Source organism: Odontesthes bonariensis, chromosome 3 (assembly GCF_027942865.1).
Source record: "Odontesthes bonariensis isolate fOdoBon6 chromosome 3, fOdoBon6.hap1, whole genome shotgun sequence".
Classification (NCBI taxonomy): Eukaryota; Metazoa; Chordata; class Actinopteri; order Atheriniformes; family Atherinopsidae; genus Odontesthes; species Odontesthes bonariensis.
In genome coordinates this window covers 2,947,144-2,960,164 of record NC_134508.1, presented here as the reverse complement: position 1 = coordinate 2,960,164, position 13,021 = coordinate 2,947,144, and the positions used below count along the sequence as shown (strand labels likewise).

Below are 13,021 nucleotides of genomic sequence, written 5' to 3'. Positions count from 1 at the left end.
ATCTGTATGTTGTTTCAGCACCGTTTTCTGTAAGCATTTAATTAAGCACCGACTGCTCCCATCAAACCAGAGAGAGACTGAGCTGCTCAGGAAGAGATTCATCTAAACAGTTCCAGGTTTCCACAGGATGAGACTAAACTTTCATTATTTACACGGTATGAGCCGCGGGAGTTTTGGTTTAATGTTGGATTAAAACAGCAAAAAAAAGACTTTCTTTTAATCAGTTGAGCAGCAGCAGACAGAGGAGGAGGAGGGAAACCACTGAGTGAGTCACAGCCTGACAAATGCCACAGAACATTGTTCCCTCTTTAATTAAAAAGCCACCAAAGAGCAGCGAGCTGAGACCTGATGAGGCTAATTACACCGGAGCGGCATCCTGGGTAAATAAGGCATCAGCTGACAGTCTGACCTCTGACCCCGCCTCCTCTGCACCCAATTATCATCTAATCAATAAAGTCAACAGACCAAAGCGCAGCGAGCCGAGCTCGGCAGTTAATGAAACTGAGGACCCGAGGACGCTTTGGGCCGAGTCTGCAAACTGAAGCCGGCGGCTGATCAGAGACCTGAGGACGTGAAGTCTCTGTGGTCCTCTGCAGAAACTCTGAACCGGGTCAGAACCGGGTCAGAACCGGGTCAGAACCGGGTCAGAACCGGGTCAGAACCGGGTCAGAACCAGGTCAGAACCGGGTCAGAATCGGGTCAGAACCAGCAGCAACACCGGGTCAGAACCAGGTCAGAACCGGGTCAGAACCGGGTCAGAACCGGGTCAGAACTGGGTCAGAACCGGGTCAGAACTGGGTCAGAACCGGGTCAGAACTGGGTCAGAACCTGCAGCAACACCAGGGAGCTGCGTGAAGAAAACACAGCGAAGCTCGAGCAGCTTCCTGTTCCACCCGTTCACGACTTTAACTCCAGCAGCTCGGAGGATGTGACGGCCACGTGCGCTCGTTTCCAAACAGATGTTAACGCAGCGACAGCGTGCACACACACACGTGCACACCGTGGACTGAGGGCAAAGATGTAAAGAAGCCGACGACTAAAGGTTACACAAAGGTTGTGAATAATTATGAGAATGAAGAAGGTGGAGGCGTCTCCACAGAGTGTCTCTGCTCCGCCATCTCATCTGTTGTGATGGAGAACACGGGTGCTCCGTCACAACCTGCAGCTGGTTAACTGGTTTTCTAAACGGCAGATGTTGGTCACATGTGTTCGCTCAAACATCTGCATCGATGCCTGCCTTATGGATACACTGAAAGGAGATCACAGGGGCCGCAGATCAGACGTATTTCTCTCAGAGCTCCGCCCCTTTCAAAGAAAGAGAAGCAGGCGACTCCGGGTGAACTTAACCGATACTCACCAACGATCCCAGAAAGGAAAAAAACAAAGAAAAGGAAATAAAATCGGTTGGAAATCTGAAGTGTAACAGAGGGAGGTGAGGTTGGAGGATCCAGAAATCCTTGGGGGGGGGGTTGTAGCTTAGCAACAACTGAGCTGATGACATCACATGCAGCGTCGGCAGGTAACTCAGGTGAACTCGCTCCTCCTTTACTCTTACCGCGCTGCGGTCTCTGTCTGACCAAACACTCTGAAAGCTGGTAGAGACCAGATAATCTCCATATTCCCACCATGTTTAACGCTAAAAACCTCACGTTCTCCTTGAAGACCAAGAGGAGAAACGATTTAACTTTCCTCCTCCTTACTCTCAGTGTTGCTCCTTCCCAACATCCCAGACGTCTCCTCTTCAACTCTCCTTGGATTTCAGGTCTTATTCCGGTCGTTAGGCTTCCAAACTGGAAACAACGTCCCCACTTTCATGGTTTTGCATCATAACAGATGTTTAAAAAGTGTGAAAATTAACAGCAGATTTAAATAAAATCTGTATTTTAATGAAAAAAAAACCTATAAAAAGATTAATTCATCCATTTTCTCTACCTGTTTGATCTAATTCAGGTTCACACCTACAGTTAATCTGACCCGAACCCCGACAGAACCACGCAGATACACCAGCAGAAAGCAGAAATGTGTTTGTATCGCTGCTTCCTGTCACACTTCAGGCATCGGATGCTATAAGAAGAGCCGTTTCTTCACGTATAAAACGTGTGACATCCGTCTCTTTGTGTTGTCGAGCTGCACACGAACATCTCGTCTGCTCCTTTTCTCCCGGTTTGGGCTCATCATGTCTGATGTGTGCAGATCATAAGGATCCCGGGCACACTCCAGGACTATTCCTCTAAACTTCTGATCACTGAGTGGGGTCACATGGCTCTGAAAGGATCGGATTATTGGCTAAATTACAATCAGACTGAGTTATTAAGTGCATGTAGACACCTTAATCTGACTAAGAACTGGATCGGATGGGATTCAGACCCCGAGATAACTGGGCTGAAAGTCACTCTAAACCTGCTTGTAGACGCTGAAGCACGTGGTGAATCAGACTTTGCGTTCTGCGCATGCTCCAGATGTTTTCCCGGGGTCGTGACCCGGAAGTCAAAGGAGACGATATTCCTGTTGCTGTCGCCGTCAGAAAGAAACAAACAACGCGATGGAGAATGCTTCGTTGGGCATCGAGTTTGTGCAACAAGCAGCTCATCACAGACCAAATGTAGAGGGACGTAGCTTCATCTGGCTCTGCGTTCTCCATCTTTCTCCAATGCCTGAGTTTGTTGTTGTTGTTGGTGGTGAAGAGGTCAACAGGAAGTGGCTCTATTAGCAACAGCTGGAATGGGTACAGCGCCACCTATCATACCGGGGTATGACACGCTTTGTGCCTCTGATCCCATTCATGCGATTGGATATGATACGATTAAATTCGATACAATTCGATTCGATTCATTCACCGCCGATTCGATACAATTCGACACGATGCGATTCGATTGGATACGATTGGATACAATTGGATACGATTTGATATACTTACATCATTTCCTGAAAAAAAGGGACAGTGTGATTTGACATGAATCGTCGCTAATTGGACCGGTTTGTAGAATGTGACCTCCTGGTATTATATTAATTATGGCGTCAATATAGTGACAAATCATCCACGCGTGCAGACACTGCCACGCGCGAGGTATTTTCTTCTGCGCGCGCGCGCAGACACTTATTTTGCACCGATTTTGATCTGCGCGCGCGCGCAAACACCGCCTCACGCGCGAGAGGTGACATGAATTTCCTCGCGCGCGAGCAGAAATATGAATATTTAAATGATCTCCTCCTACTGGTTAGCATTGCCAACGAGTCGGAAGTTAGTTCAGTCCTAAATAGTCACACACCGATCTCAAGATCAACTGTTGATATCCTTGCTATTAGTCATTCCATTCATCAGTTGTATTTCTAACGTGAGCTCCTGCGGATGACGTCATATACGCTGGTCACGTGACGAGAAACGATGAGGGTAGCCATTTTGGCAGTAATCGCGGGAAGGATACAAACACGCCAGTGTGAAGGATGGTAGATAACTGCTGTGCACCAGGTTGCAGAAATAGGCGAGGTAAGAAGAAAGGGTTATCATTTTATTGCGTCCCAAAAGAAGCGGAGAGGAGGGAAAAGTGGATCAGCACGATTAAAAGAGCCAGGAGCCGTCAGAACAAGTCTGAAAGATGGGACCCCCCGGCCGTTGGATTTCGCTTATGCAGTGATCACTTCATATCAGGTGGGTGAAGGAATACAGACCACAGTACAATGCTACAAAAACTTTCTTGCCAGTTTCATGTTACCGAAGTACCTACTTGAATTACAGCACCCCGTTGTTGTTATAGCTAAGTAACGGACACTGTGATGTCCCGTTTTAACTCAACAAGTGTAGCTCTGGCGCAGCCTAGTAACCTGTTAGCAAGTCAGCGTGTAGCAAGCTAACGGTAAACAAACCCTGTGTTGAAATATTCCTTTTTATTTTGTAGGGAGAAAGAGTGATAACCCGTTGAGTCCGGATTTTATTCCATCCATTTTTGACTACCTTCCATCCAGTGGCGCCAGCAGAAATAAATCCTAAGGGTGGCTGGTGGGGGCAAGGCAAAATCTTGGGGTGGCATACCCGACCAAAAAAAAAAAAACTACTTAGTTACTTAGCTAACTTTCCGCTTAGAATGCTAACTTCAGAGAGCATGCAAACGAGTCACACATTTCAGTATACACGTATATAACCCACTGGGTTTTAGGTCCAGAGCACCAAAGTGCGTAAGACCCCACTGTGCTCTGTTTCTTATTCTTATTATTCTAATTAAATTAGATATAATTATTATTATTATTGTTGTTGTCGTTGCTCTTGTGATAGCACCATTTTCACATTATTAACTGTTGTGGATTAAAATACATTCCCTAATCCACACAAATCCAATGCGCTCCCTTGTGGTGGCTAACGGGGTGGCAGCGAGTGATCTGATGGTGGCTGTAGCCACTCCTAGCCACCACGTGGTGGCGCCACTGCTTCCATCTCCGGAGAAGAGGAGACGAATAACGAGACTGGAGGTTTTCAACAGAAAGCAGAAGGCAAAATTACACAAAATAGAGCAGGCAAAGCTATCCGCAGAAGCCATCTGTCAAAGGTGGGTAGATCAAACTCCTGTCTGATTAAATAGTTCACTTTTAGTTAACTCATTTAATGAAGGCTAATATCATGATTTCCATTAAACATGTCAAACTGTAAATATGTAAACTGCCATCAGTATTGTATGCATGAAAGCTTCTTTTGCTGCTTCTGTGTTTTCATCAGGACATCAACTGATTGTCCCCCGAACAAGGCAGCAACAGAAGAACAAACCACAGAGCCTTTGAAGGAGCCCCCCCATCACAGATCCTTTGGAAGACTCAGGCGCTGAAGATACTGTCCAGCCTGATCCTGCAACACCACCATGCACCTCTGAAACCTGTCGTAACCACATCCAGTGTCTTGAGCTAGAATGCCAAGCTCTAAGTACTGAAAATATGTTGTTAAGGGACAAAATAAATAGGAAGACCCTGACAGAGATTAGTTTGCAGAATGATGATAAAAAGGTGAATAACCTCACCGGGTTAGCAACCTATACATGTCTTATGGCCGTTTTTCAATATTTGGCTCCATTTCTCAAACTTAAATCATCGCTAACATGTTTTCAACAATACATGTTGACTTTGATGAAGCTTCGAATGAACTTAACATTTGACTTTTTAGGTTTTTATTTTGGTATCGACCCAACTACTGTCTCCAGGTACTTCAAACACTGTGTGAATTAGATTTATTGTAGACTGGTGCCAAGTCTAGCTGTGTGGCCTGAAAGAATCTTTAAGAACATCTCTTCCATACGTATTTAGAAATGGTGACTACGAGAAGACTTTTTTTTTTATCATTGATTGTTTTGAAATTTTTCTAGAGAAACCAAGTAGATTGCGACCCAGTGCACAGTGTTACTCAAGATACAAATCACATCACACCATGAAATATTTAATTGGCATTTGCCCTCAAGGTTCAATTAGTTTCATTTCTACTGGATGGGGAGGTCGCACCAGTGATAAGTTCATTACAGAACACAGTCATTTTTTACATAATATTCTCCCAGGGGATGTTGTTTTGGCAGACCGGGGGTTTCTGGTGAAAGAGTCTGTTAAAAATTCCAGCATTTACTCGTGGAAAAACACAGTTAGATCCTGTTGACATAGAGAATACAAGATATCTAGTCTCTGAGGATTCACATGCAAAGAGTCATAGGAGTACTCCGTCAGAAGTATACTATCTTACAAATCACTGTGCCAATAACTTTCACAGACATAGAAAAAGAAAATGATGTTACTTATCTTGATAAAATTGTGAGTGTATGTTGTGGACTAACAAATGTACCAGATTCTGTGGTGCCCTTTGAGTGATGAATTTGTGTCAACAGAAAATAAACCTTTTTGATTTGCTTCTAACTTTTATTGTGACTATTTTTCTCACTCACTAGATTTGAGTGACCTATCCATGTTTTAAGAGCGCTACAGATACTGCTACAGACACAGAAGACAATAACATTGGCTTAACAGTTAAATACTTTACAATAAAATATCAGTTCACTAACATTCACACATTTAGTAGTAGTAGTAGCGCTTTATTGTCACTATATAAATACAATGACAAGTTGTTTGGAAGCAACCCTCAGATGCCCACAAAAGTAAAGATATATTAACAGTATGACTAATGTGATAAAAATATATAGAGAAAAATATAAAATATACAATCAAGTGATGGCTTTCAGTTACAGGTGCAGGATTCAAGTTTTCACTGAACAGGTAGTACAGTACAGGTAGATTAACACAGTACTGGATGCGCACAGTACACACACACACCTTTCGTAAGTAAGACTTAAGTAATTAATAATTTTTTTGGGGGGGCATTGATTAATTTCCTACAGCTAGGACACACCCACTGTTTCGGTACCCTTTTCATCTGAAGGCAGGTTTGGTGGAACGGAACCTCTTCACGGCACAGAACCCTGAAGCGCAGACAAGCATGTTTCCTGCCGCAGGTGCACGGCAGTAGCACCACTGTTGCTGGGGATCAGTGCTTGCAGTTACTCGTTTTGGTGCAGAAAACCATTTGCCTAACAGCATCTGGGTTGCTTATGTTTAATCTTTTTAATTTTGTAGTATAAAGCTGAATTTCACTTGAATTAAAATGACACGTATACTCGCTCGGTAGGAAATCTTGAACGCTGGCGCCGGTCGTCATGTTTACTGCCAAAATGTCGGCTGTAAACCAAAAGTCACGTGACCGCAGGAGCTCAATAGCAAGGATATCAACAGTTGATCTTGAGATCGGTGTGTGACTATTTAGGACTGAACTAACTTCCGACTCGTTGGCAATGCTAACCAGTAGGAGGAGATCATTTAAATATTCATATTTCTGCTCGCGCGCGAGGAAATTCATGTCACCTCTCGCGCGTGGCAGTGCACGCGTGGATGATTTGTCACTATATTGACGCCATAATTAATGTTCTGTGTTTTCACTAATTGGAACGTCTGACTTTTCAATAACGTTTGCATTAAAATAAATAAATAAATAAAAATAATTAAAAAATTAAAATCGATACTTTATCGGGGAACAAAATATCGATATATATCACAGTATCGATAAAATTGCTCAGCCCTCCCTGACATCTGCTCCCAGCAACAGGAAAGAAGGGATTTTTACACAAAATGGAAGCTTTAACGTCTCACATCTCATCTCACAAGTGAACGCGCTGAAACTCAGAACACGTTGATCTGTTTGAGTGCATCTTTACAAACTGAAGAGGTGCTCGCATCTCTCTCAGCCAATCAAATCCTCAGAGCTCCTCCTGTGGCAGCATGAGCCGTCTGAGAGGGTGAAGACAGAGTGTGAGCAGAGGTAGGAGGGCAGAGCGGGAGTGGAGGAGAGGCAGAGGAGAGGTGGAGCTGGGAAAGCACCAGAAGCAGCAGACAGACGGAGGCAGCAGCGACTCTGCACACACCAGCCTCAGAGGAGGCAAAGAGTCGGCTTCATGTTGGGATTTCTCTGAGAGCCTTTTACAATCCTCCCACAGAGCAGAACTGGGTGGTCCCAGATCAGCCGGGCTGTCCGATTCATAAAGGAAACCCCGGGAAGATGAGAGAGAACAGTCTGTTTTAAACGAGGATATAAAGTTCTCACGTTCAGGATTTACGATCAGACGGACTTCAGCTGCCAAGAGAAAGCGTGGAATAAAACGGGCGCCGGAGGAGGCAGCGAGGACACAGCGTGCCTGGAGCACCGAACACCGAGTGTTTGTTTCCACTCCGGGACCTTTTCCTCCAACGGCAACCGGGTCAGAGCAGAGAAACGTTTACAGCCGGGCAGGACCGCAGCCAATCACAGGAGTCCTAGATGTGAAGGGACAGACGTTCAACTCTGGGGCAGTTAGCTGATGGAGATGAAAGCCGAGCGCCGGCCGTCTGAGTTTAGAGCGAATTAGGTGAGAATGAGATGAGCCCCGGAGCGGCGGGATGTGAGAAGCAGAGAAACGGCGTCTCGCACGGGCTCTGAAAGTGAAACAGACGGAGCTGTGAGATCAGAGCGCCATGCTGCACGTCGGCGGTAACGCCAGGTTTCTGGGGCTGATGATGATTTGCCTCCAGCTGGGCCCGGTCGGGGCCTCGGCCCCGGCAGCACTGGCCCCGGTCGGGGCCTCGGCCCCAGCGGTGTTGGCCCCGGTCGGGGCCTTGGCCCCGGCGGCACTGGCCCCGGTCGGGGCCTCGGCCCCAGCGGTGTTGGCCCCGGTCGGGGCCTCGGCCCCGGCGCCGCTTGGGCCGGTCGGGGCCTCGGCGGCGGGCTGCCTCTGCGCCTCGGACATCCTGAGCTGCACGGCGCTGGGGCTGGAGCGCGTCCCCAGGGAGCTGCCGGCCGCCGCCGCCACACTGGACCTGAGCCACAACCGGATCGAGAAGCTGAATGCCGGCAGCTTCGAGGGGCTCGGCCGCCTGGAGACGTTACGTTTGGCACAGAACCGGCTGACCACCATCGACCCGGGGGCGTTCGGGAACTCCTCCGGGGCGCTGCTGCGACACCTGGACCTGTCGTCCAATCAGCTGCGAGCTCTGGAGCGGCACTACTTCCAGGAGCTGGCCGGGCTGGAGGAGCTGCTGCTGTTCAACAACCGGATCGCGCTGGTGGAGGCGGCGGCGCTGGCCGGTCTGGGGAACCTGCACAAGGCCTACCTCAGCCACAACCGCCTCACCGACTTCCCGTTCTTCAGCATCCGGGGGCACAGCCACCCCCACCTGTCCCTGCTGGATCTGTCCTCCAACCGCCTGCCCCAGCTGCCCCTGGAGGACGTGTCCAACCTGCCCCCGGCGCTGCAGGAGGGGCTCTACCTGCACAACAACTCGCTGCTGTGCGAGTGCCCCATGTACCGCCTGTTCCGGCTGTGGGAGCGGCGCGGCTTCGACTCCGTGCGCTTCTTCAGGCGGGAGCACGTCTGCCTGGTGCACGGGCTCCAGCGCGGCGCCGTGCGCTTCTTCCTGCACGGCCGCTACTTTGAGAAGTGCGACGCCGGCGGGCGGCCGGAGGAGCAGGAGGGCAGCGTGTCGGTGAGGGCGGGGGCGGCGCTGCTGCTGCACTGCCTGACGCCGCTGTCCGGCCGCGGCGTCTCCTTCTTCTGGGTGGCGCCCAGCTCCGAGTACGTGGCCCCGCCGGGAAACAACGGCTCCCTGAAGATGTTCGGCAACGGCAGCCTGGAGATCGTGGCGGCGGGCGAGGAGGACGCCGGGATCTACCTGTGCGTGGCCGAGGACCGCGAGCGGAAGGAGAGCCGGGAGGTCAACGTGACCGTAGTGCCGCGGCACGGCGGCGAGGATCACGAGCGCTCCAACCGGGAGCCCTTCAACACGGGCTTCACCACCCTGCTGGGCTGCGTGGTGAGCCTGGTGCTGGTCCTCATGTACCTCTTCCTGACGCCCTGCCGCTGCCCGCCGTGTCCCAGGGCCCAGCCGGCGGCGGCGGGCGCCACGAGCCACGGCAACGAGGCGATCAGCGCCCAGTCCTCCATCCTCACTCCGACGCCGCCGGCCACCACCGAGGGCCCCGGCCGCAAGGTCAGTACCAACAAGCATGTGGTCTTTCTGGAGCCAATCAGAGAGCAGCAGAACGGCAAGCTGAGGGCGGGGCTACCGCTGGGGGCGGAGCAACAGCAGAGGGCCAGGGACACGGACTCCTTCGTGTCCGTCTTCTCAGACACGCCCATCATGTTGCCGTAGCGACGGGACTCACACTCACACACTGGCACCTCCCCCTCCCCTCGCAGCAGACCTGAGCTCAGCAGGAACTCTGAATTCTGATAGGCTGAGGCCACTAACCGCTAACTGCTAACCGCTAACTGCTAACCCCTAACTGCTAACCGCTCCCGCCGGCTCAGGTCTGCTCGCCACTCCCCCCCACAGCCACCAACCAGAGCACTGTGACGAGTCGGGACACAATCGGGAGTCGGGAGACAACCGATCCGAGCTCAGACCAAAGAGATGAGGTCGGAGGTCAGAGACAAGGTCAGAGTTCAGAGATGAGGTCAGAGATGAGGTCGGAGGTCAGAGACAAGGTCAGAGACGAGGTAAGAGTTCAGAGATGAGGTCAGAGATGAGGTCAGAGGTCAGAGACGAGGTCAGAAATGAGGTAAGAGACGAGGTCAGAGTTCAGAGACGAGGTCAGAGATGAGGTCAGAGACGAGGTCAGAAATGAGGTAAGAGACGAGGTCAGAGGTCAGAGACGAGGTCAGAGGTCGGAGACGAGGTCAGAGTTCAGAGACGAGGTCAGAGATGAGGTCAGAGACGAGGTCAGAGATGAGGTCAGAGGTCAGAGACGAGGTCAGAGATGAGGTCAGAGGTCAGAGTTCAGAGACGAGGTCAGAGTTCAGAGACGAGGTCAGAGATGAGGTCAGAGGTCAGAGTTCAGAGACGAGGTCAGAGATGAGGTCAGAGGTCAGAAATGAGGTAAGAGACGAGGTCAGAGGTCGGAGACGAGGTCAGAGTTCAGAGACGAGGTCAGAGATGAGGTCAGAGACGAGGTCAGAGACGAGGTCAGAGGTCAGAAATGAGGTAAGAGACGAGGTCAGAGATGAGGTCAGAGGTCAGAGACGAGGTCAGAGGTCAGAAATGAGGTAAGAGACGAGGTCAGAGATGAGGTCAGAGGTCAGAGACGAGGTCGAGGTCAGAGATGAGGTAAGAGACGAGGTCGAGGTCAGAGATGAGGTCAGAGGTCAGAGGACGTTAGAGTCGGGTGGGAGGCGGAGCCTCCCGAGCATGAACTGCGACTCAAAGTTTCCCTTTAAGCACGGCTTGAACCTTTAACCAACCTTTGCTCCAGATGCCTTCGAAGTCTCGCAGAGACGTAGACAGAAAAATCTTTTTTTTTAGCTTTTTTTTAAGCTTTTTCCTGTTTTTGTTTGCAGATAAACGTGTGAGTCGTTTTTAGAGTTAGAGACGAAGAAGTTAGAAGCAGAGATGGTGTCACGGGACGAGTAAAAGATGAGCGGCTCCCTTTCCTTTTCTCACCAGGTCTCAGATGAAAAACTCAAACTGTGCCACAGAACACACCAACAGACTCTTTCTGTTTGATTGTCTTCACTGCATTGACCCCCGTCCTCCCTGTATCTGTGTGTTAATAAACCTCCATATCTGCACCGTCCAGCTCCACGTCTGCCTTCTTATTGTGTCTGAGGAAACACTTATTATGTTGGTGCACAGTGCACAGTGTGTGTGTGTGTGCATGGATGAGCACAGCCACGATGTTTGCATGTTCAACCTCAGCAAAACCGACACAAAAGATCCAAAAAGATCCACTTTCCTGTCCAGCCGAGCTCAGAGTTTGTTGCTCAGAGGAGGAATAAATGTTCACTCAGCTGTTTATTCTTTTACCTGTTGAGGCTTTACTGCGAGCTCCATCTTATCTGATCGGGTGGAAGTCTGAGAAACTCAGAGAGAAGGTGTGTTTGAAGGTTCATTTTAGGGCTGGGCGAGTTAACTCGTTATTATCACGTTAACTCGCTAATTATTATTAGATAAATATTTTATCGCGCATTAATGCAGTTTTTAAAAAAAAATTGTATTATTATTTTTTGGGGGCTTTTGTGCCTTTAATGGAAAGTTCAGAGAGACAGGAAGCAGGGGCAGAGAGAGGGGGAACAACATGCAGCACAGGGCCGTCCGATGCGGGACAGGAACCAGGGCCAGCTGCAGCGAGGACTATAGCCTCTGTACATGGGGCGCCTGCTCAACCCACTACGCCACGGACCCCCCCTGTTTTATTATTTATTTTATTTTGTAAAAGTCTGTTGCTCACAGGCTTTTATTTTGTAAAAGTCTGTTTGTCACAGGCTTTTATTTTGTAAAAGTCTGTTGGTCACAGGCTTTTATTTTGTAAAAGTCTGTTGCTCACAGGCTTTTATTTTGTAAAAGTCTGTCGCTCACAGGCTTTTATTTTGTAAAAGTCTGCTGCTGTCTGCTGTGGAACAGGAAAAGAAAGTAATCGGCGGATCCACCAAACATGGAGAAGGGTACGGAACTTTTACTCAGCCATTTTCATGTTAAAGTTCTTCCAGACGGCGGAGTCGACAGAACCAAAGTCATCTGTAAACTCTGCCAAGTTGAATTGTCTTCTCAGCGTAGTAGTTCCAGTCTAAAATATCACTTAAAGGCAAAACACACAACTGATAGCAGCAAGTCATTCAAGGAAACAGACAGTGGAGCGAGGCTTCTACATAAAAACTACAGAAAGATGCTGATGTTAAAAGTGTGTTTGCACAACAAATGTTATGGCACTTTCATTCATATAGAATAGAAAAATACTTTATTCATCCCCCAATGAGGGAAATTCAAATTAGTCAAGTAGCTCAAAAAATTATTAACATTTACAATGATTGTATATTAACAACAACAATAATAATACCAATTCTAATAAAAATACTACTACTAACTAATAATAATAATAATAATAAATGACTAAATAAATAAATAAAAAATAAATTTAAAAAAAGTTTTAAAAAAATTAAAAAAATGGCATCACATTTAAAATAAATGATGTCATTTATTTAATTAATCATGTAATGAATTAGATTAAAAATGTAATCGTTGCCCAGCCCTAGTTAATTCCCATTTCAGCCAAAACCGAAGCAAATCGACCCTGAAACATTCAAATTAGTAGAATAGAAACTTTTATAAAGTATAAAGAGCCGAAGTTTGAGGAGCGGCAGGAGAAACGGAGGCGAAGGAACAGAGATGAAAGGGTGAACATCAGCAAACCAGACGCCAGAGTGATGAAGAGATTTCACCAAAGTCACAAAGAGGCTGAAAATCTGCTGGTGGGTTTCTTTCCTTTTTAAATAAGAAATAACAAAAAGATTTGACTTCACAAAGTAAAGCAGGCGGCTGACAAATGAGGCGTTAAAATGTCCTGCAGGTCAGGCAGAGCAACAGAAAACAGCCAGAATCCAGCGTCTGAGGGGAGGAAAAAGAAGGAAAACACAGAGCTGCGTTTCTGAGAACACACGCTCCTGTTTTTCATCCACCTCACTGAAGATGTTCAATCTGAAGG

At 48.2% G+C, this 13,021-nt stretch overlaps 2 protein-coding genes across 6 annotated transcripts in view; one reads left to right on the top strand and one right to left on the bottom strand.

Moving 5' to 3' along the window:
• The window catches only part of rnf123 (ring finger protein 123), a 149,821-nt gene that overhangs the window by 62,919 nt on the left and 73,881 nt on the right, over positions 1–13,021 (bottom strand). The gene's annotated exons all lie outside the window — the stretch shown is intronic.
• Positions 8,023–11,116, top strand: amigo3 (adhesion molecule with Ig-like domain 3). The gene has a single exon (XM_075462067.1). The coding sequence runs from the start codon at positions 8,023–8,025 to the stop codon at positions 9,694–9,696; it is 1,674 nt and encodes a 557-aa protein (XP_075318182.1). The 3' UTR covers positions 9,697–11,116.